This window comes from Sinocyclocheilus grahami, unplaced genomic scaffold (genome assembly GCF_001515645.1).
Source record: "Sinocyclocheilus grahami isolate Dianchi unplaced genomic scaffold, SAMN03320097.WGS_v1.1 scaffold314.1, whole genome shotgun sequence".
Classification (NCBI taxonomy): Eukaryota; Metazoa; Chordata; class Actinopteri; order Cypriniformes; family Cyprinidae; genus Sinocyclocheilus; species Sinocyclocheilus grahami.
In genome coordinates, this window is record NW_015505493.1 from 263,895 (window position 1) to 289,331 (window position 25,437).

General features: G+C 36.8%; 1 protein-coding gene across 1 annotated transcript; it reads left to right on the forward strand.

Annotated features, from left to right (window-relative positions):
• Nucleotides 1-16,754: 16,754 nt before the first annotated feature.
• Nucleotides 16,755-18,292, forward strand: LOC107601899 (GS homeobox 2-like). Its single transcript, XM_016294250.1, has 2 exons — nucleotides 16,755-17,228; nucleotides 17,507-18,292. The coding sequence occupies exons 1-2, from the start codon at nucleotides 16,853-16,855 to the stop codon at nucleotides 17,845-17,847; spliced, it is 717 nt and encodes a 238-aa protein (XP_016149736.1). The 5' UTR covers nucleotides 16,755-16,852; the 3' UTR covers nucleotides 17,848-18,292.
• Nucleotides 18,293-25,437: the final 7,145 nt, after the last annotated feature.

Genomic DNA, 25,437 nt, shown 5'->3' on the forward strand with positions numbered 1-25,437 from the left:
TGGATGAGACAAATACAGACAGAGAGAGCGAGAGTTTGGCTGAGAGAAAGTGGTCGGGTGATGCAGCTGCAGAGTGAATGAATGCGAGCGTAAGGTGAAAAGGGGAAGACTGGAGAGATGGAGAGAGAGGTGTCAATGTAACAGACCACAGGGTGGTCCCACCCACTCACTTACAGAGCAGCTGCACAGCAGTTAAACAGTAACCAGAGAGATCAACTGGCCGGCTATATTTGTTGCTTTTTTTATCTTTTAAGATTAAAAGAAAAAAACAAGTTAATCTCAAATGACAGTTTTTTTGTTGTTGTTTGTTTCTACTCACACAAAAATCACTCATCTCTAGTTCTCTTTAGAGAAAAACAAAAATAGAGGTTTCGGTGAGAGGAGCTTACAATGGAAGTGAGTGGGGCCAGTTTTTAGAGGATTTAAAAGCAAAAAAAAATGTGAAGCTTATAATTATATAATACAATTATAAATATATATTTTTTTATAATTAATTGATTATAATTATTTATATAATTAATTTATAATAATTAAATAATAAAACCACATTAATTATTTTGTTTAAAGGGCCATTCACACCAAGAACGATAACTATAATAACTATATTAGCATCCACACCAATGGACAATAACATTCTGTTTATCATAAGGGTGTGCTGCAGTTTGCCACTTTAAATGCTGTGTGTATATATATATATATATATATATAGGCATATACAATATATGTATATATATATATATATATATATATATATATTATTCAAAAAAGAAAAGATTTCAAAAGATTTCAACAATATTGTTCCTCTGTGTCATAATTTTGTATTGTGTTATATATTGTGCATAATTTTACATATTTTGTTGTGGTGTGAACTTCACTATTCTCATTGAATTAGATTATTCAAATGTTATACTTATTCTATACCGTGTATACTGTGTGAACAGGCCTGAAATATTTGTATTATTTGAGCTGTATAGTTGTGTAAAGCATCATTTATACAGTTGTTTTAGGGTTTATGGTGTTCTGTTGTCATTGTCAATGTTTAATGCAATTTTACACAGAAAAGTGATTTTTTCACACCACATCTTGTGGCTATAGTAGTGAAACAGTACGTATTTAAATGTTTATGGATTAGCCTCATTTTACATTGAAAATACCTCACAACAACCCAGTTTTTTTTTTAAAGAAAAGGAGGGACACGTGGATAATATTTAAATAATTTTTTGTGGTAATCAACATTACGCCACAAATGCTGTACTTCTATAGAAATTTGAATATTTAATTAAATATGAATGAAAGCACAGGGGTGCTCGCTGTTGGCCCAGCTGCAAGTGTCGAAGTTAGAGACATCTGCACTACACACTATCCTCATGAACCCTCCCCGTGGCGTGTACCAACAACGCTTGCAGAAAAAACCCCACCGTCAGGAATCGGCAGTGCCCTGTCCTCTTACGCCCATACAAACTTCATCAACGGCCCACGTACCTCTGTGAATGCTCCCTCTCTAGATGCTCTCGCTGAAGTGTCTGCAGCTGCTAAGAGAATGTTAGTGTCATCTATTGGTTGAGTGAGTCTAATAGCACTTGGTACTATGACACTAAATACCCCTCGCACAATTCTACCTTATTCATTAAAAAGACCCCAAGCACGTTACTAAACCACTAAATTTTTCTGCCACAATGCCACTTGCACACGAAATTTCCACGATACAAAAACACTCGTGCACGAAATCCTTCCAATGCATTTCTAAAATGCCCACTCGACTAAATCACCCTGTATGCAATACCAGCTAAACAATACAATGTCACGTTCTTAGATCTCTAGGCTCCAGCCATCCATTGTGTCTGTACCAACATTTCAATTTTTTTATTTTATTTAAATTTTTTTCTAAAATAAAGCCATTTATAAAGTATAGTTTGCGTGTGTTTGGATATATCCAACACATTTACAAATGGCTTTAAGAAAAGTCATTAAGATGAAAATAGAGGTGCACCAATATTATAATATTTTGCTAAAACCAATGAATGGTTAATTATTAATTATTAATAATTAACAATTAATTATTTTCTTGCCATAACCAATAACCGGAAAAATACCAATATTAACAAAATTTAAAAAACAGCTTTTCTGTATTTTATCTTTCTTTTGCATATTTTTATATGCAATTCTTTTTTTTCTTTAAAAAATATTTGCTATACTCTATTTTTAATTATTTGATGTATTATTATTATTATTATTATTATTATTATTACATTTTTAGGCAATGTATAATTATTTGATGTCTAATCTTTATTTAAGATCTATATTTAAGAATAAACAATACAAAAGTAAAAAATATTTAAAAAAAATTTAAAACTTAAAATCAATCCTTTTAAATGCTACAAGTGAATATAGGCATTAGCATTATAATGTACGGTATCAAAATGGATATTCATTGTGAGATTTTCTAAATATTACATTTAACAGTGTTATTAAATAATTGGAGGGAGTTTTTAAAGATGAACTTTGAGTGATTATTAGATGACAGTATGTATCTACAGTACATAAAATAGTGGAAATTAACAACACAATTAAATATCCTGTATTAAATATACACATAAAAAAAGAACAGAAATATTGGCTGATAATTTAAATGATATCAATATATTGTGCGTCCCTAAACAAAACTGTAATATCATTATCAGATCATTTGCTGATTGTAAATGTGGCATTTTGGATACAATCAAGTAGAGACATTTCCCAACTCTTCTGTTTTGCTCTCTGTCTGTCTCTGTCTTTTTGTATCTGTTTTTCTAACCCACGTCCCATTTACAATCACATTTCAGCAGGGCAGCTTGATTACCATTCAGGTGGACGTCTGGCTGCAGCGTGAACTTGTTGGAAGAGCTCTTTGGAGTTGCTTAGAGAAGTGTGTGTGTGTGTGGTTGGAGGGGGTGGTGGTGCTGAGGGATCGATTTGATTCTAATCGGACCATGAAAAGAACATGATCTAACTGCTTTCAGCTGGGAGTACATTTGGGCCCTCTCCACTGTTTGCTTTCCCTCTTTACTCCCCTTTTCCTTTCTTTGATGCGCTCTCTCGCTCTGTCTCTCGCTCTTTGACACACAATGTCTCTGGCCGACAAGCCTTGAATGTCTCATTAATGACTTTGTGAATACTGGGGTAGAGAGATTTGAGGATGGACGTGGGGCGGGAGGGAGACAAAACAGGGGTGGAAAGAAAAGGGAGGAGAAAGCGTAAAAAATTCCAGAGTTGTTTGAAAGACTGGCTAAGATCTTTGCCTTGGATTATCGTGACAGCATTTTAGAGGCTCAATGGGGTTTGACCCCTTTGAATGCCTGCGTATTCGGCCGGATAGACACTCGCTCACTAACTCTGAAAGTTTGTCTTCTTTCTGCATTCTCCTCCAGTGTCCCGTCTCAGCATTTGCAGTCTTTTCTGTGTGTCCATCTCTCAAATTTTATATCCCCATTCCCATCTTCCATGGTCTCTCTCTCTCTTTGCCTCCCTGTCGGTGATATCATTTACCCATAGTTCACTCCCGTCCTTCCATCCACTTGTCATTGGGTGAAAAATATCTCCTTACTCTGTGATTCTCTCTCAGGATAAATCTGTTAATGTTCCCTCTGCTTTTCAGCCGCTCCTGTCATCAGGATAGTTAACACAACACTAAGGGCCATAAGTCAGAAGCCAAGGGTCAAAGGTCAAGGTGGTCCTGAGGCTCTCTTTTTCTGAATTTTTATTTTATTTGACTTTTTTCTGTGAATACTTCACACATGGTAATAGTAGAGACAAGCGGTAAGAAGTAAATTATTTTTTCATGTCCCAAGTCAAAGCAGATATGCTATTCAAGTCTTTTCACAAAATAGACATGCTTAAGTTATGATAAATTACAGAAATAAATAGCAAGTGCTAAGGATAGATAAAAAGGTAAAATATTATTATTATTATTAGTTAGTGCTGTCAAATCAATTAATCGCATTCCAAAATAAAAGTTTGTTTGCATAATATATGTGTGTGTACTGTGTATATTTATATGTATACGGTATATAGAAAATATATGTAATATATTTATTTATATATAATATACATTATATATAAATATGAAAACAATTATATATTTGTGTTTAATATAATTATATATAAGTGGTGTCAAAATGAGCGCGTTAACGCAAGCGATTCATTTTTTTGCTTAACGTGTTAAATATATTTAACGCAGGAGCGGGGCCACGGTTGGTCACCACTTTTTTCTTGACAAGAAGTGCATTCATTTAGATGCAGAACGTCTTTATGACCACATCAAACGGGAGACGTTTCAGGAGCGTGCTCCATCTTCACCTCAGCGCCAGGCATGAGTCAAACGAGCGCGGAAACGGTACTGTGTTTGGAGCGCGTGCTCTTCAATTGCACACACAAAGTGCGAATGAAACTACGTGCATGCAATGTCGTGGTCAGTTAAGTCATGAAGTTACCAAAAAGGCGATTTAAAGCTGCCTTAAAACTGTGCATACATTTAATATATTATGTATGAGTCACATTTAAGAAAACATCTCTGAAATGGTTTTCAAAACTGTCCTGGAGCAGCCCAGCACTGTCTCCCTCATCTAACACACCCGATTCAACTCATTAGAAGACCTGAAGTGGGTCAGAAAGGGTAAAGAGAGTTGAGAGAAAATAACGCTGCTTGTCAGATCCGCGTCACGTTCAGCAGCGGCAGCTCTTAAAGAAGTAGCAGCCAAATAACCTAATAACCCAGCTGCTGTGATGTCTGTTCATCAAAGAACAAAAAGAAGAAATCAATCACTTTTATAACTTTAAGGATTCATCTATATTTAATTTAGAATTTAGTGTTTGATAGCTTTATTCAATTTCTGTATATTTCTGCTGAAGGGCACAGGTAGCTAAACTACATTTATTATAATGGGTTTATGTGAAGATTGTTTTAAGATCACTTAAATTATAAGTTATTTTTTTAAGTCTAATAAATGTTCAAATTGATAGCTCTCAATTATATTGTAATGCTGAATGGCTAGTCAATGGTTAAATATAAGGGGGAAAAACAATTTCCGTCATAAAAAAAGATGCCATTAAACAAATATTAAAAATATACTGTCTTTATGTTGTTTGTACATTAATTTGAAGATTGAATGCGAAGTTATTGCAATATAAAAGTATATTTAAAAACTTTAATCGCGATTAATTTCAGGACAAAATTGGCAATTAATTTTTTTAATCGATTGACAGCACTATTATCTATGTGTGTGTGTGTGTGTGTTTATATACATAAGTATACACACATATAATGTAAACACAAACTTTTTTGAATGTGATTAATCACAATTAATCGATTTGATGAAAGCCCTATTATTATTATTATTATTAGATTTTTTTTTTCTGATATTTTTTTTTTCTTCTGAAATATTCAAGACAGAAATATTCAACGGTTATGTGGATTACATTGCTTGTACTTCCAAATGAAAAATTGGCAATTAATTTTTTTAATCAGCACTATTATCTATGTGTGTGTGTGTGTGTTTATATACATAAGTATACACACATATAATGTAAACACAAACTTTTTTGAATGTGATTAATCACAATTAATCGATTTGATGAAAGCCCTATTATTATTATTAGATTTTTTTTTCTGATATTTTTTTTTTCTTCTGAAATATTCAAGACAGAAATATTCAACGGTTATGTGGATTACATTGCTTGTACTTCCAAATGTATTTCTTTGTTTGTTTAATGGGAATAACATAACATTTTATCTTATTGCATTATTATTATTATCATTATTATTATTAATGGTATCATTACCATTACTCCTAATTTTGCTATTTTTGTTTATCTCCTAAACTTGAAAGTTTGTGTGTTGTACATTTCTTGTACTTTTAATTTCTTTCTTTCTTTCTTTCTTTCTTTCTTTCTTTCTTTCTTTCTTTCTTTCTTTCATAATAATAAAAATAATAATAAATATTGTTGTTATTATGGGACATATTTTATATAAATTACATTATACATTAAAAAACATTACACACACACACAGGTGAAATTTATTTACTAACCGTTGAAGTAATTGATTCTATACAACAAAAAGGATTAAATGATTTGACACTCAACTCTCACATAGGATGAAACTGTACGATTCAGTAAAAAACAGAGCCAGAGGAATCAGGTAGTGACCTTAGAAAGAGAGAGCAAATGAAAGATATAGAGAGGAAGGGACAGAGATGGAGGAGACTCGTGCAGGTGCTGCGAAGTGCCTCGCACGTGCATCCATATTAGTTTGCTTGACTTGAACTAGAGTCGCTGCAGCGAGCAGGTGAGGGGATACAAATTCTAGTGGGAAAGAGGGGGACTCCAACTCGCTTGCATACAAATTTCAGACCCCTACCTCCAAAACACTCACACACGCACAGACACAAATGGACTAAGGCAACACAAAGACACAGACACACTTGAAAGTCTCTTCAGCTCTAGTTAAACAGGACAGAGTGCGAGAGAGAGGAGCACAGCACAGCCCTTTCAGATCTACCCACTCCTCTCTGTACATGCACAACATTAAGGTCCTCTGGGCTATTTATGACACAGGGAAGCACAAAACTGCCACAATTAATGAGACACAGGGAATACACCTTATCCTGAGGTGGCTGAAACACTGCTGGAAGCTTTCCATACAGAATTAAAAAGCTTCCTTATCCTTAAGCTCATATTTGAGACCTAAAAGACTTGTGATAATTCAATTAGTCCTTTTTTCATCCAGCTACATGAAGTGCACCCCAGACTGTAGAGTGCTTTTCCCCACACAAATTAATTGGACCGCCACAACAATCACAACTTTTATAGGAGTATTCAGATTGTTTTGGTGCATTTTAGCATGGCTTGAATGGATACTTGTAGCATAGCATGTTGGAGTGTTGTTGAGGTGTAGTGTGGGTGAATGTTGCACTGGAAAAGCACAGAGTGGGAGATTAAAGTGTTTTCTAAATATTAGTCTTTTGGCAATATGTGCATGCTAGCTAACAGTTTATACACTGATCAAAAGATTGATGGTGGTTTTAGCGTTATAGGGAAGTTTAAAAGTAAACAATTTAACACTGGAATGAAGAACATCCAATCAAGTTGTGGTCAGTTGTAAATCGTGTACATTGAATTTTTAAGGTTTTGATGCAATGGCGAGAATTTTTTCTTCTTCCATATAGTGATATATATTAGAGTAAAATGGATTATCTAAAAAGAAAAAAAAATTGTAGGGTTGGGACTTGGCTTTATTAATCAGTTGTTGATCAGATGAAGGTAGATAAACAGCACACATCGCCAGAGGGAAGTCTGTCGCTTTACTGGAAGATAGTTATGATAGTTATGAAAGTTACGATATTTTGATAAAAAACTTAACTGTCAACAAAATTAAACATGTAATGGATGAATTGTTCACAATAAACTCAATAACATGCATTTAGAAAATAAATAGGTAAAAATAAATACTATGGGTTAATTCAAGATCAGCTCAATCAACTTGTCAATTAATTTTTTATAAATGTAAAAAAAACTATTATTTGAGCTGTAAAGCTGTTCTCATCATTTTCATGGTCGATTTAGGGTTTGTCGTTATACTGTCATGGCAATAAAGTTGTGAAATTATATATAACATTACACCAAAAAAAATGTCAGTAAGCTGTTATTCGCACTAAAATTATGTTAACATACATATTGTTTACATCTTTTGACTATACTACGAAAACTGTGAGAAACAGTGAGTGCCTGACTGCATCCCAAAATGTTGCTTATTTTTTAAGAAAAAAAGGGAAAATTTGTATTTATTTATTTATTCATTTATTTGTGAATGCTGTTGACTGAGCTCAACTGCAATATTTCTTTAATATTAAGTCTATTTTAGACAAAGGAAAATTTCAACCCAAACTTTGTTTTTCTTTCACAGTATCGGGTTAAGTCAGGTGTTTCATCCAGTTACGCCTCTGTTGTTTAATAAGCTCCATTAGAGTTATAACTGTTGCTTTGCTATCTAACAATCTTCTACATTTGCATCGATTTCTATTTGTGAACCTTATGCAACCATGTGTTTTGAAAATCGGGAACAAGAATGCTTCAAATTAATAAACCAATAGCTTTGAGGATAAAATCTGTAATCTAGGTAGCATTAAGATGTCTGTAGAGTAATTATTACTGTATTTCACACACAATGCTAAAAACACAAGCACTTCAGTAACTTACCCTAGATTTGGCTTATTATCCTGCACAGCTCAATTCATTGCAGAGCTTATCCTGGCTTCAAAGCGATGCCTATAGAACACACAGGTTACTAGTGTACCGTAGGCTGATGGAATAAACCAATAGCTTTGAGGATAAAATCTGTAATCTAGGTAGCATTAAGATGTCTGTATGCAGCTGTAGAGTAATTATTACTGTATTTCACACACAATGCTAAAAACACAAGCACTTCAGTAACTTACCCTAGATTTGGCTTATTATCCTGCACAGCTCAATTCATTGCAGAGCTTATCCTGGCTTCAAAGCGATGCCTATAGAACACACAGGTTACTAGTGTACAGTAGGCTGATGTGTATGTAAACACAGAGAACCTCAGATGACTCAATAAGCAGTTCGACCCACTGATGCACGATAGGCCAGGCTAGACTTGGGAACTGGATTAAATGTACAAACAGAGCAGAACTCGGTTTGTAAAGCCCCACACTGCTGTAAAAAGATATGTTTTAATTATCTGAACTTTAGGATATATAAGAGAGGGTTTATTAGAAAAGATATCTGAGACATAACATTATAGGTGTGCAAAGCACAAAGAGATTTTAGGTTAATTAGGTTGATTTTAATTTTAATTAACATGTTTAACATGTAAAACATTACAATTCAGGATATTGCAATTGGCTGATACTGATAAGTCAATAATTATATATTATATTTTGTTATGGCTTAAAACTGATAAATGGCCTACATTAAAAATCTGTACTATTTTGTCTTAATAAATAAAATCAAAAACTGAAATCAATCATTTTTAAAGCTACAAGTGAATTTAGGTATTATAATGTACATTAGGAAAATGGATATTTATTTTGGGATTTGCTCAAGGTTGCATTTAGCAGTGTTATTAAATATTAAAAACTCTTAAGTATTTGTTTTGCATATACATTCCAAGAATCTCATTGGCTGTAATAGAGGTATGTTTTCCTAAGTATTTGTTAAGAGGATTGAGGGGGTTTTGGTGGTGCTAGCAATACATAGAGGGAACAGTATTATAACAGTACCAAAAATAAACACAAACAAGCAAGAAAGTAATGACAGTCAGTCGGAGATTGACAAAGCAAAATGATGCTCCTAACATTGACCAAATGGGCTCTGGATGGCCTGATCCCAATTTATAGCAATATTTTGACACTGATGATCTCTTCTCTTAAACTAATCTCTAAAAACCATCCACATAACTAACACAGTAAGAGAAGACAGCAGATCATATCTGAAAATTGCAGCATACACTCATTTATAATATGTGTGCCCTGTTCATCCAGAAAGGAAGTGATGGGGGGAAAGAGAGTGTGAGAGAGGGCAGGGTTGATGGCAGCCATTAAAGTCAACTAGTACTCCCTAGTAAGAGGGCAATCTGGGGAGAGTGGTGTGTGTGTGTGTGTGTGTGTGTGTGTGTGTGTGTGTAAAAGTGCATAACAATGACGTATGATGATGAGCCATGATAAACATTACTGTAATTGACAGAAAAACACCACACTCACACTCCAGTCATGATAGAGTCAATCAATAACGTGTGCATCTGCTCACAAGAGAGTGAACAGAGAAAACCCTCATCAGAATAATGAAACACATCAGTGTCTGCCGAATCTGTGCTCTGATAACTTTCTAGTTAATTCCTGACAGTAAGAAGTATAATTCATTTCTGACAAAGGGAACAGGACTATTCTTCCTCCATTATGTGATTTTATTTTCTTGGCTTTGTATTTTTAAAATTAATTAAAATTAAATATAAACTAACAATACTATCAGATATTGAAATACAGATACTTCTGCAAAATAAATAAATAAAAAATTTGCTAATGGAGTTAAACTGCCTTTTTTTAAGATCTGTGGTAAACTGAATTGGTAATTGTATTTATTAGGTGCATGCATCTTTTATAACCTTTAAACAGTAAGCACATCTTATGTTACAAACTGGATGTTTAGTAATATTCTGAAAATATGATAATATATACATTTTTCATATAATTCATAAAACTATATTTTATTTATTTTTTCAGATGCATTTTACTGACAAAAAGCTACTAAATTTGGCACAATAATTTAATGACTAAAACTAAATATATGTTTACTGATATTTTGATTCAGATAGACTATATTAAGTCACTGGAGATAATTAAAAAAGGGATTTCAACAACTGCTTGTTACAATTTATGCTTGTACAAAACTGCTTCTACAAGAGATTAAATGTTAAAGGTCCAATATTATCAAAACTGAAATGTCCTGGCTTTTTTTCATGATAACTGAGGTCTAGGTGCTATGTAACTACCAACTACCATACTACACTGCCTGCATAAAGTAGCTGTGATTTTTCACAAACCATTGTGACTTGCGTAAAAAGGTGACGTCAGAACTACACAGTCACCGCCTTCAGTCACCACCCCGAGCACCGCCCACCGTCCCACTCTCCTTTTGCCAAACCCCCAGACAACATCGCGTCCATGCCATTGCTGAGCAACAACAACACGGAAACATGTCGAGAAAACGCTGTTCAGTCTGGATGTCAGGAAACTACTTCTTTGCACAGTAGGGCTGTGACGGTCGCCGTGACAACCGCGTCAACCGTAGTGCACATGACGTCACACACTCTATAACAAGCATAATACAAAGTTTTGTATACAAGTGTAATAATAGTAACAGTTGCAAATTGTTTTATTTAGACTATAAGTCTATGCTAATTCACAAATGACCTCAAACGCCATACACGGCGTTTAGATTGGCAGGTTTGAGCGCAGGAAAATATAGTACAGAATACAGAAACCAAATACTACATTGCCAATCTGGAATCATTTCCATTCATGTCACCCATCCACATTTGTACAAGTTTCTTCATGTTCACGTGATCGCAAACGCTCGGCTGGTCAGGTTTGTATTTACTGCATTCGGCGTTTGAAAAAAAAAAACATGAATTACCATTCTAAAACATCCTGTTGTAAGCGCGTTTGAGGAGGTGGTTGGTTGTCTCTTGTCGTCGCCGATTCGGGGTCTGAGTTCGGCTCAAACATGTAATTTCTTTCAGCAGTGACCATCATTACCGGTGTTTCTATTGATCTTACTTGTGAGTATCACCAATCCACAGCAGGCTACAGCATACATGACCCTAGTTACCTGTGGTTGGCCTGGCCGTGCATCACTCAGAAAACAACAGGCCAATCAGAAGAGAGGCTCATGAATATTAATTAGACAGGCCAAAATCGACCTGTTCTTTGCAGAGCTTCTGAGAGAGGAGCTGTAAAAATATATTGAGATGGTTTTTGGTACTTATACCATACGACATCATACGACGTATAGGACATCAAGACTTAAAATAAAACTCCAGAAATGTGGAAAATATGTGACCTTTAACTTAAAGGCATTATATTAAATTCAGATGCTAAATAAAGTTTATTTAAATTTATAATTATTTAAAACAAAATGGGAATTAAATTGGAAAAACATGGAATACATTTGATTACTATAATATGGTCATATTTATCTCGCACCAGTAAACATCTATTGTGGCTAATGTACAGCACCGGACCTCCCAAGTACATCGCTATATATTTTAAAAGAGTGTTTTGGATATTACTCTGCAGCTCTCTATGGCCCTTTGATTAAGACCTTACATATTTACCACATTTTATTTCAGCATATCAAGAGAAACGCAATCGGCATAAGGGCTATTTGGTCCCTCTCGCCTGTTGTGGTTTAGTCATGAATGTTTGCCTATTCGTTTGGAAAGAACTGTTGGCTATTAGGAAGAGTTGTGCGCTCTAATAAGGTGATGAGAGAGAGGATTCTTTTAATGAGGTTAGAGGAGTTTCTGTGGCTAACGTTGAGTTCAGCATCACCGAATCTGTCGGCATTTATCTTGTTTTCTGGCCTCACCTAATTGCGCGCTGTTTACATGGCTTCTCCTTCGGTCTCACCCATTCTTTGTGTGTTTATTGAGAAATAAACTCTCTAAATATATCTTGTCGTTTATCCGTAAAGAAAAACGTTGGGAATAAGCAACAGTTCCAATTTGCTGTAGAAATTCCTATGTGTGTGGCTCTGGCTCCTTTTCATAAAAATCGTATCTGTCATTAAGACATAAATTAGATTTTGACACACACAGGCAATTGAATTTAAGCCCCCCACTCAGCCCCCAAAACGATGAAATGAAGAGCAGGCCCTGCAGCTGCTATTCAGATGAAGGAGATAATTGGCAATGAAAAGTCACTGCGCCGCATTATGTTGTCTGCGGGATCATTGTTCATTTCCCCCTTGCTATTGAAGACTATATTGAAAACCCGAGTGTTTCTTTTCAGTTTTCAGTATTCACCGTGTGTTGCTTAGTTACTGGGAATGGGGGGAATCACCCACTGTATCAGTCGGGATGGGCCGCAGGCTGGCCCCTTGCGCCACAATGCAACTTTTGTGAGGAGACGTTGACACAAATGAATGACACTTATGCAATACGGCAGTTATGGACCGCTTATAGTGCAATATTGCACGGAACTAAAGGCGAGAGCTTTTGCCACCATATACGCTGACAACTGTGTTCATTTTCAACACATTAGAGATAGGCTACTCGCATTTGATGTAAATATAATATAAATGCTAATAATAACGGCTTTTTTATTATTTAGTCTCTCCCAGTAGTTGCACATTAACTCACATAAACGAATTATATTCCTATGGAACTGCACCCACATCTGATCCTTGAATTGAAATCCATTAAAAATGCATGCATTTTTAATTAGATTACAACAGGAATACAAATAGAATACAAATAGAATAAACCTTCAAGACTCATCTTGGCATATAGAAAAAAATATTTTATTCAATAATGCTAACGAAATGTTACAGAATTTTGGAAAAGTTCAGCAGACGCTGTCAATTACTCTTGGTTTATTTGATTTTTGCCCTTCATAATAGCTCATAAAGGCTATTTTATAACAACTTTATTCATACAGTGAGTATTCATACACTTGTATGTCAAAAAATAAACTCCATTGTGACTAGAGCAGTCAGTTTGGACTCTTTTTGCACAACCACCATCACAACAAATCCATTCACCTCCACTTATGCAAAAGAGTTTGTGGAAGTATTAAACAGGTGTTTATGAAAGTTATGTAGTTTTAGTGCTTTGGCAGAAAATTACATCCAGTGGGCTTTTTTCCCCATGTGGCCTTTGCTGTAGCACATAGTAAGGGGCAAAATGTGAAATAGGCCTTATAAAAAAAATAATACCGAATGGTAAAAAAAAAACAAAACATTATTTTTCTTTAGATGTTCTTGACTATATCATTTGCCTTAGTTCCAATACCAAACACGATGTTGTAACCTATTTATAGCGTAACGAAGACCTGAGGAGAATAGAAGAGGTTAAGGATTTATTTTACTCAATACTTGTCTAAACTGTAATGAACTGCAATGTAAACTTGCAGTTGATTTAAGCTAGAACCCAGGCTTCGTATAGGCACTAACTGGCCAACACTATAAAGGACGACTGAAATGTGTTTAAATACTGATTAGTGTATTTGCAACATGTTATCCCCAATATCTGCGTTATTCAACCACAATCACTTCTCTTTGAAACAGGCCCTACACGTCTGTTAGACTTTCCGTCTTAACCCAAGCAGAAAAAGATGTATTCCTATCACCCGGAGCAGAATGAAAGGAATCAAAGGAATCTTTTCCTTAAATGGTCTAATTTTCCCCTTGAATTATGAAAGTAATGGCTAGGTAACACTGTGTGCACAGTACCCGACGGCTTAAGTCTTAAATCCTTCCACGTGGCCCGGCTAGTCGTGGCAATTAGAGCTCATTACAGACTCATAAAGGTGCTCATTTGTTGGATTACTTAATAGACAATGACATTGTATCGTGAAGAATTATGGAGGGAAAAAATAATATTGAAGAATGGACGGTATGAAGGGCGCGCGCCGTGAATCATTCCGCATGGGTTGTCATTCATCTCTGTCTCTCTCACCCTCTTCTCTCATGTCTCATACGCCATGTTTCCTCCATTACAACAATTACAGCCAGAATGACAGATGTGTTTGTTTTTTCGCCTCCCCAATTCAGCCCAAGTCATATTCTACCTCGTTTAAGAATGAGACTTGCCGCTGATTTCAGCAATTAAATGCATATGAAAGCAAAGCACCCGGCAGCGTCTTCTCTTGATGATACTAGCACTACATGCTGATATGAAATCGTCATTACGGCGCTTGAACTTTGGCCTCAATCATCATTAGTAGACTTTCAATTCTATCTTAACATCCATAATAAAGCCGGAGAGCTGATTTTACTGTTTTGCATGTTATTGAAAAGCTCAGGTGTCAGCCCTGTAATTGAGTGTGAGCTTAGATAATTGCAGCCTACATACACAGGCGCGTATAGATTGACAGCATTACTTTCACTCCAACTTGGGTATGTCATCTTTTGTGCCAAAAAATTTAGGTTTATAAACTTTTATCAAAAGTTTTAATTAAACAATAAATTCAATTATAATATTAAGATACAATCAGGAAGAATAAGTTACCAGTCAAATGAAATCAGCATAAGCAATTCGTCTTTGCACAGAAGAGTACAAATGTGGCATCAAGGCATATTTATAGAATTTTTGACAAGATTCAGAGGTGGGATTAATGCATCTCATAATAACAATGTTATTAGATTAATTTTTAAATATAATGTCTTGAATATAGAAATTTAAATTATTTAAATGACTCTATTTATACTTTAAAAATGAAACTGAAACCGCCACTAGGTGGCAGCAAGTCACTGTCTTTGTTACTGAATCATTCATTCAATCGATTCATTCAAACCCACATGAAAAAAATCAGTTTTGGTGTTTTTGAACCATACTATAGTAAAGTGTATTATACTGTAGTATTTAAAACACTTTGTTAATGAATGCTACAGCATACTGTAGTATTAACTATAGTGAACTGATAAACTGAAATAAGTACTGTAGTATACTTTAGTTTTTATTGCAGTAAACTGTAGTGTATTGTAGTATAATATACGCTAGTTGTAGAAAACAGTATTGCATAAAGTAATTTGTTTATATTACTACAGTTGTTATATTACCACAGCAACTATAGAATTACCACAACAAATTAATTCAAGTACTTTACTATAGTATGGTTCAAAAACACTATAGTATTTACTATAAATTACTATAGTATTGGCTGATTCATTTAGGATCGAAGCAAGTGACTCTCTTTATGAATGGGTCATTGAATCATTGACTCACTAGATTTGCTCAAAAGCAAAGATTCAGTCAAAAACGAAACAGCGCTGTTCCAAAGACTATAGATGCGCAGCGGCGCAGCTGTGACTTTGTTTTTGAACTATATTTTTGTTGACGAAATAGAGCAAAATAGACAACAGTGTTCCTAAAATGTAAGTCACTTAATATTAACTTTTGTATAAAATCAAAAATGTATAAAACTGTTGTATAAATTCAATTTCACATTTGCAAACTCTCTTTATGATCATTAAAAAGCTGTTGCCCTCCTTAGTTCATCGCTATCTCACAAACTTCCATTTTAATTAATAAAGATCTCTACACTGCACACTGAATCTATTATTGACATCGTCTCTAGCCAATACTTTGTTACAATGAATGACAAAAATCAGTCCGCTTTGATGATCTGTTCTGTGTGGAGCAGGACGCGCAGCGATGGAGAAGCGAACCATAAACACTGCGCTACGTTTATGTGCAGAACTGGGATCGCTTTCGTAGTCTTTTGAATGGATAAAATATAGAAATCACTTTAATTTCCAAATAAACCGAACCATTTGGAAGTGAAACACCCCCCTCGAAATTCACTCCCCGGACTCCGCCCCATTTCCAGCCCTGATAGTAATAAATAAATACAGTTGAATAGACGGGGGGAAATGTTCATGTAGCATATTGTTAGTTGTAAACATACAAATATGTGGATGCCTCGTCTATTAAATTTAAGGTTAGGTCAAGGAAGCTCTAATACAGTATGTAAACATAAAAGAACCATGGATGAGGGGCGATTGTTACATTCTTATAGACATGGCTTTTGGCCAATAATCTCTTGAGTTATTTCTATACTGAGGTGTAATTTGCCATCTAAAATGAAGAACGTTACTTTCATGTTGACACAGACAAGCTCAGTTTATGTGAGAAATATATAGGCCTGCCTTTCTTCAATATCATTTGGAAATCTAAATAATAATACAGTATATTAGACCAGAATTATAAAGGGATAATTGTTGATATCTCAGTAGGCGCACTTGTCAGAGCTGTTGTGCCACTTTGCCTGTCAAGGATCGCACACACGCGAGCTAACAAGACTGTATGGGAAAATATTTGATTGGAGGCTCTCATGGGCATCACGTGTCTCGGGACACCAGAGGTACTAAAGCCCCTAGGCCGTGAGCGCACGTGGGTGACGTTAGGGCCGGCCCTCTCCGGGGTCCCTTTTGTTGAACTATCAAACATAAGCCAGCTCCCGAGGGCTCTAGAACAGTGTTAAGACCACTGTGTACTGCGCAAGTCCTTGGAGCAACGCCATCAGTGTGGTATCACTGACACCATCAGCATCACACGCAGACAGAAGCGATCATGTCGAGGTCTTTCTACGTAGACTCTTTGATTATCAAGGATCCCGCTCGCCCGGCTCTCAGCGAGCACACGGGACAGGACTTTCTCATCCCCATTGGCATGCACTCTCCCGGAGTGATGAGCGTCACTGCGCCCGTTTGCCCGTCCCGGAAGACCGGCACCTTCTGTGTCTGTCCGATTTGCGTAACCTCGCATATCCACTCTCCCCGCGGCGGAATCCCACTGCTGAAGGGACAGGGCTTCTCCGCTGGTGACGCGGCTTTCTGTCAGAGGGTAGCACACCAACAGAGCCCCGCGTTAGCGCACCCGGGACACGGACACCCGCCCACAAGCTACAGCGTCACTGACCCTCGGAGGTATCACTGTCTGTCTCTAGGTGAGTGAGTGCGCGCGCAAGCTGTACACCTGTTACTCCTTATGACGAGACGCTTGACTATTTGGCAGTTTATATAATTCAAAAGTCAGTCTTCACGCATTTTACCTTGTTTTATTTTACTTTTTATCGACTTTATATTTTAATAATCATGTTGATGTTTTGGCACATTTACTTCTCAAATACACCGAATGATATATTAATGGCATTCGTTGAATTATTTCGCAAATTTGGTTGGCACTGACGTGATTTTAAGAGTTTCTTTATTTTTTCTCCTCCAGGTGCGTCTGACAACAGCCACATACAGAACGGCAAACGGATGCGCACTGCCTTCACCAGCACTCAGCTGCTTGAGTTGGAGCGCGAATTCTCATCTAACATGTACCTCTCCCGCTTACGCAGGATCGAAATAGCCACATATTTAAACCTGTCAGAGAAACAGGTGAAAATATGGTTCCAAAACCGCCGCGTTAAACACAAGAAAGAAGGCAAAGGTACGCAGCGGAGCGCTCACGCAGGATGCAAATGCTCGGGCAGCCACTCACACTATCCGCGCTCGGAAGACGAAGAATCTCTGTCACCTGTGTCAGCAACAGAGGAGAAGGAGACTTCACCTATCTAGGGGCGTCGCGAACATCATAGACTTAAGTTTGGTACCCTGCATGGCACGTTTAAACGTACGGATCCGTTGAAACGGCTGAATTTATGGGACACTGTCTTCCATATTTCCATAGCCCGAAGTGTATGGAAGTTTAGCGACTACCAATTCCTCCCTCTTTCCTCTTAAAGTATTGTTTTACCCTGACACTCAAGTCAGTTATTTGTCTTATCCGTATGACAAACTGTGAAATAATAGATGCAAGTAAAATACGTTTTTACAGTTTAAGTGAAAACGTTTTTGAAACGACCACGGATAATCCATGCCGTCTTCCCTGTTCTTTGACGAATAAATGTTGGATATATAGAGAAGATAAAACACTCCCTGTGTGATATTGTAAATACGCAGACTGTTATTCCAACCTGTCCTAGACTACTGAGAAACTGTGATTTTTTTTTCACCTGAATTTTATGTGCATATTAAAGAAAATGTGTATATTTGTATTTATTTAAATAAAATTACTTCTCTAACTACACTTTGAGTTCTGAAATTCATATGAGTTCTGTATTAATTTTCCTATACTGGAGCAAGGCACCTGTTTAAATATTTCACAAATGAAAATACATAAACATTAATATGGCCACATAATGAAATGATAGATAGATAGATAGATAGATAGATAGATAGATAGATAGATAGATAGATAGATAGATAGATAGATAGATAGATAGATAGATAGATAGATAGTAAAACAATGTTTCATTGATAAGTTTTACCTATGATAAGGATGGAGAAAGTTGGGTTGGGATAAAAACTTTTCCAGGTTTGAGACATTGGTATTTTCTAGCCTTCTCAAATGTAAAATACAGTCCAGTTCAACCCCATCTTTTTTTCTTTTTTTTTTTGAATAGGACTTTGGGAGACAAACTTAAGTTCAGAGTTTGTTGTATCATAGTATAAACACGTGACAAATTGTTTTAAATGTGTATTAGCAAGACGCCATCCGCATTTGTTTTATTAAGAAAACACTTCAGAGCCTTCAGACCCCTTGAATCCTTTTCAAAGAGAACAGGAGAAACTCCTTCCTTAAAAGCCTCCTGAAGTGTAACACTATATGTGAAACTTATTTGTTAGCCTACATGCAGTTTATTTTAGTTTTTGAATTTTTATTAGTTAATTGTTACCTTAAGGGTGCTTATTCAGAGCTTTAATTTAACTGCGCAGTCTCACTTGGTGTTTAAGGATCAGTTAAACATATGAGATGCATTTTCACTTATTTTCCAGTGTTCTTCTCGTATATTCCCTACTAGTGCACAGGCCACAAAAGGCTTATAAGAGAGGATTTGTATCTCACGAGCCAGGTGATAGTCAATTATACGTCGACCCTATTCTGTGTGTGCTTTTCAAGAGACGGTTGTCCCCCTGTTAAATTAATCCGAAAGGAGTTTAATTGCAGTTTTTGTCCCACGTTGGTTGCTTATGTAGCAATTCCTTCAATACGAGCGAGGGAAAAAAGCTACGCAGAGCTGGCCAAAGGCTTTGACAGGTTAGATTGTCCTGCCAGGAATTCGCATTTAGCCGGCGGACCCCCGACGGCGGCGAGCTCAAGGCCTTTCACGAGACGTCTACAGGGTTCCTCCGCGCGCGAGAAAACGATTTAGTCACTGTTTCATTAGGCACTATTTGAACCTTTCAACTTGGGCCAAATTGAGGGGGCATGCTGAAAATTGAGGGATTACGTAGGAGGGGTGATAGGAAATTAGCGAACGCTTAATTTAACTCGTGTTCCGTCAGAGTTCGGGATACATTCCTAATTGAGAGGGGAAGCAGGTGAAATTTTGGTCCCACGCAGGTCCTTTCAGAGGGGGAATAAATGGCCTCCTTTCACGTCTCGCTTCACGATCATATATTATCGAGGGAAGGCACCTAATGAATATATATTGAATTTCTTATTAATCGAATTAGACTTCACCCCTCGCAGGTGTGAGAGAGAAAGACCCCCCGACAAAAGAGTTTTCAGCCGTTTCAGAACTGACTCCGGTTTTTCAGACGTGACACGGTTGACCCCAGATACTTGTCACTTTATTAATATCAGATTTAAGTCTCGAGTTTGGAACTTGAAAACTTTAAAATGACACGTTAATTTGAACAGAGTTACTAAAAAATAAACAAACCTAGAAACAAATCTAGGTCTTCTTGGTTGTACATGAATTTTTTTAGCTGTTTATTTAGGTAGGCAGTTAGCCTGTTCTGTACTCTTTAGAAAATTGTATTAAGCTTCACATTCAGGTTGTGAGGCAAGGTAATGCAAGCTTTCTTTTTGGTGTTATGGCATGTAATATCAATTGGACGGGTGGTGCAGTTGAACACCAGATATATTAGAGAATCCGATGCTTAAAACCAAATATTACATGGAAACAAAGTACGGCTCAGCTTTTAAAAGATTATACGCACTGTCGCAAAATGGGCAATTATGCATGACAAAGAGCAATTAATAGAAGCCCCTTTTAAGTGCTTGCAGCTGCTTTCGCCTTGAGAGAAGTGGGGCACTCGGGCAATGAATGCCTCCGAAACCTGTTTTGTCTTCAGTCGCGGAAACCGCTTTTTTAATAGTTTAAACTGCGAAGTGAAATGCTGAAAAACGTCGTTAACGTGAACTCTTGAGCTCGAGAACAGCGTTTGGGCTTTCCGTCCAAAACCGATTGTTTCAAAGATGATGGAACTGTGAATTCTAGACACGTGTCCCATCAGTGCTGTCCATGGTGACTTAATTTAGTGGGAACTCGGTCATCACACAATATGTCCCGAGTGCTTTTGTCGGGCTCTCTAGAATGGGCCCTTTCTGAGACGTGTCAGCTCCTCTTTAAGGCGTCCCATTGTTGCGCTCCCGAGCGTGCCCACAGTATTAACAAGTGTGCTTAGTGGCTTTGCTGGATGAGAATGTACAGCCGTTGTAAAAAGAGGTCAGCATTGAATGAGATAATATATGATTATATTATATCCGTCACACAATGTTAGAGGACAGAATATTATTCATTACTTTGGCCAGCTCAAGGACTTAAAACATAGATAGATAGATAGATAGATAGATAGATAGATAGATAGATAGATAGATAGATAGATAGATAGATAGATAGATAGATAGATAGATAGATAGATAGATAGATAGATAGATAGATGATTGGAGAATAAACAAATAAAATGTCTTTCCTTTCTCTCTACTGACTGTTTGTTGATTATATAAGGGTTGGAAAGCATACTTGAGGGCTGTAAATAATCAGAATGAATGCAGAAATGTATCAATGCCTATCATTGTAATCATTTGTAAATGTTGTATTTTGTCTCTCTAAACAAGTATTGAGTACTTTGAACATCTATTTTAAGGAATTATTTCTGCAAGAACAAACACAAGAGGAGCCAAAGCACATAAACTGCAGGCCTCGGCTTTTGGAAATGCAGGGGGAAAAAATATTTTTAACAAGATCCCCTTTGAGGTACAAAACACTAATTTGATCCCCTTTGATGCCATAACACTAATCCTGAATGAACGATATTTCAAAACATTGCATGATGATTCAACATACTGACATCACGTGTGAAAAATCAACACAGAAATTCCTCTGCAGGGGGAAAAAATATTTTTAACAAGATCCCCTTTGAGGTACAAAACACTAATTTGATCCCCTTTGATGCCATAACACTAATCCTGAATGAACGATATTTAAAAACATTGCATAATGATTCAACATACTGACATCACGTGTGAAAAATCAACACAGAAATTCCTTTATGAACATTGTGCCCTATTTTACTGACTTAGAGTGTAAAGATTTGATCAATCAAGAGCAAGACCAAAATATGAGCTTCAATTCAGTCTGAATTTTATACTAAAAAGTAGGGGTGCTTCAATCAGGATTTTTGAGGCCGATCACTGATCGCCGATCACAGAAAGCAGTATCTGCCATACCGATCACCGATACCGATCTTTTTAAAGCCTTCTTTTTATCATTTATAACTATTTATAGTGATACTCCAATCAGGATTTTTAGACATTTATTCAGGGCCTGAATTTCATTTTGAAAGTGGGGGGACTTCCCCTCTTAGGTGACTCTTGTGAGTGGGGCAGCAGCTTTCACACAGACTACTGATCCATGGCTGTTTACCACAAACACAACATTTATCCATTATTTTGATTTCAAATCCAAACATTGTCACTGAAAATGCTTTTTCAGCATTGCAATTATTTTTTTACACAGTACAGTAATAAATGTTTAAACACAATAAATATAAGCAACACATTATTCAATGCTTTTTACTTTTGCATTTACTTCTAGATTTATACATTAAGTTGACCAAGCAATTGGCAAAATATTTAAACTACTTTTCTTACGTTATCATAAACTTACCATTGACAGAAATAGTCAGCTCTACTGCCTTTCCTTTTGCATTTAAATCTTTTACAAGCAATCCTGCAGTTCATAAAGAACTTTGTTTTCCTACCTCCACCAGTGCCATCTATTATTGCCTTCTTTATCTAAAAGTGCTCTTTCCCTTTAAACCTAGCCAAAAAGCCATATGTGTTGACTGTGAAACACAGTAGACTTTAATAATATGCATTTATGGTGTAATTACTACATTTGCGTGTCAATCCATGTTCATATTTACTGCAAACAATGTGCTGTTACTTTAATTCAGGGCTATTATAAAATAGACTCGGTGCGGAAACGATCTCTGCACTGCTGCAGACTCACCGCTCCTGAACGCACTGCCGGGCCGAGTGAGTACCTCACCTTCAGCATTATAATTATTTCACCCGCCCCAGACAGAGACTGAGACGGTGCCACTGCATGTCGTGCCAAACCTCTCACGGCAGCGTCATCAGCTTGAGATTGCTTTTTTGAGATCGGCCTTTTAGAGACCCCCGATCAATCATCCCAACGTGATTATCGGCCGATAGTGATCGGTAGCCGATCAATCGGAGCACCCCTACTAAAAAGCATACATATTTGAAGAATATCTTGTGCGTTTGCCACTTTTAGTGATTAGTTGTAATAGTCAGTACAGTACAATTAGTCAATACATGAAATATGAGGCCCTATGGAGAATGGAATAGCGGGGGCATTTTAAATAGTAAAGATGTCAAGTTGCTGTTTAATAGTAAATACTATAGGTCGTTTGTAATTTAAATAATCGGCTGCTGAATTTTGATCAGCTGTTGGCAGTCATTTTGGGTATTTATCAAATTATTTTATGTTTAATATGTTTCATTGACTTATGCTATGATAGTACTTGCTGCAAAGAAATGCTACAATTTCAACTTCCGCGATCGAAAAGTTGCTGTAATCAGCATGCATTTTCGGTTATAGCGCCACCTATAGGCGAAACTTTACGAAATTTGATGCGTGTCCTTAGAATATCCTGTTGCAAACTAAGCTGCATTTAAATTGGCCTAAAGACCAACAGCTATCACTCTTCAGCTCATAGTTTTCCTTTTAAACTAAACAGTGTTGAGGATCTGGAACTCTAACCCACACTTTTGGGAGGGAAAAAAACAGATGACCATGAAAATCTGGACAAAAACAAGAGGGTTACTTTTATTGACCCATAACGACAGAAAATAACAGGGCAATTCCCTCACCCAATAATTTGAGAGAAGAAAAAAAAAGTAAAATAATTGTTTCACTTTTGCCTTGACATTTCAGATTTCTAGGCAACCAACGCCCACCGAGAAAGCGTGTCCTAAGTATTTACTTTAACATTTTACACGCTCCTGTGCTAAGCGCCTTTACTGACTCAGTGTTTGCGTTCAAGGTTCACCAGCAGCATTCATTATACATTTTTCCTCCGCGCAGAGCAGTAGCGCTTCTGCCCGGCCCCACGCCCACAGATATATAGCCGATAAAGAAGAAAACGGCGAGCTTCAGCACGCTGGACAGCGCGTGTGTGAAAACAGCGCGTCAGAGCCAGTGACAACTGACCATTCAAAAAGGTTGACTCCATATCAGCACAGATAACAGAGAAAGCTTTTTCTTTTGGAGTTGGAATGCATAAAGTATCTTTTTTTCTCTCCATTTTGATCTAATGAATCCTTCTAAAGGCATTTTCTGTTCTTCATAAGCTTTGCATATTTTCACGGTTAATGATTTTTATGTTTCTGAGACTGAAAATTAACACCAAAGTGGAACTGAACCTTCGTTACTGCTGGTTACTGTGTAAAATCAGTTGACAACGTTGTAACATAGTGAAAGCAGAATGTGCTAAAAATTACAAGTCTGTGTTTTTCTTATTTTTTCTGTGAAACAACGTATGCATGTCAAAATGTCAAACCTCAAATCTTTGCTGTTATTGCACCCTATATTTATAAGTCGTTATAGTGCTAATAAAGTTAAATCCATTTGTTTTGATGTGGTTTGTACTTCGATTCCATTTTTATTACTCCCAGGGGGCTTTAATTCGCTCTCTCCGATTCTCTTTCTCTCTCTTACTTAATAGGTTTGAACTGTAATGACAGGAGAGAGATGGATACAGGCTGTCCCACCGACGGACCTATACGCCACCATGTGGTTATATCTCTCTGAAGAGAGACTAGACTTAAAACTCACACCGCATTTCTTCACTCAGACATTACAGATAAAACTCTCGCTGGATGTGCATGTTCCTGTGAAAACGATTTCTTCATCTTGGCGTCAGACATACTGAGAGGACATAGACTAAAGTCCTGGTGTCCCGTAGCTGAGAGAGATTCTCCCTCCCGCTCGCGCATTCGTCCCATACTGGACATTCTTTTGAACTGAAATGATTTCACTGAATTATCGCTGAATTTACATACAAATTGCAGTATGTATTTAATGATTTTATTAAATAAAAATTACAAGTCAATTAGAAAACTGGAAAAATTAACTGCAGATGTTTTTTGTTTGTTTTTACGGTTGGTTGAAAAGTGCATATATCCTGACTTCAGCTGTGTTGATCATATAAAGTGATTCAGAATATTCTCATATCAAATACCTCCATTTGGTAAAGTCCACATGTCTGCATAAGTCTGAAATTAAAATACTTTTAATGCATGCATCTTAAGCAAACAATAACGAACTACAGTCAGTCGAATTAGACCCGCATAATTGCGCGTATTGGTTGCCAATCTTTTGCTCACTTCAATGCATTTAAACGATTCCAAACTAAAGCACCGATCAAGGTATCCCGCGCTGTTTCTGAAGGCTTCAGTTTTAGTCTCAGAGATTAGAGTCTTTTGTTTCCAGAACAAAGGACTCTGTTCTTTTGAGCGGCCGGGCGGCACGAACATGTGGAAATAATTGTGCTGGGCAACTGGAGATGTGTGTTTCTCTGCGAGGGTGAGCTGCAAGGCGGGCTCCTCTGGACCGGCTGCAGGAAGAACGGAGAGGGCTAGTGGGGGGCCAAGCCTGCCCCGGGGCTTCACTCACCACATACCGGGTCAGTCATCTGCACAGAGAGCGTCGAATCACCGTGTGCAGGGACGCGTAGAGTACTAATTCATAATGAGCCATTATCTCAGTCTGGTATGTCTTAAAGAAAAGCCGAAGGGCAAAAACAGGAGAAGAGTTACTGGCAACTTTGTCTTTGTGGGACTTTTCC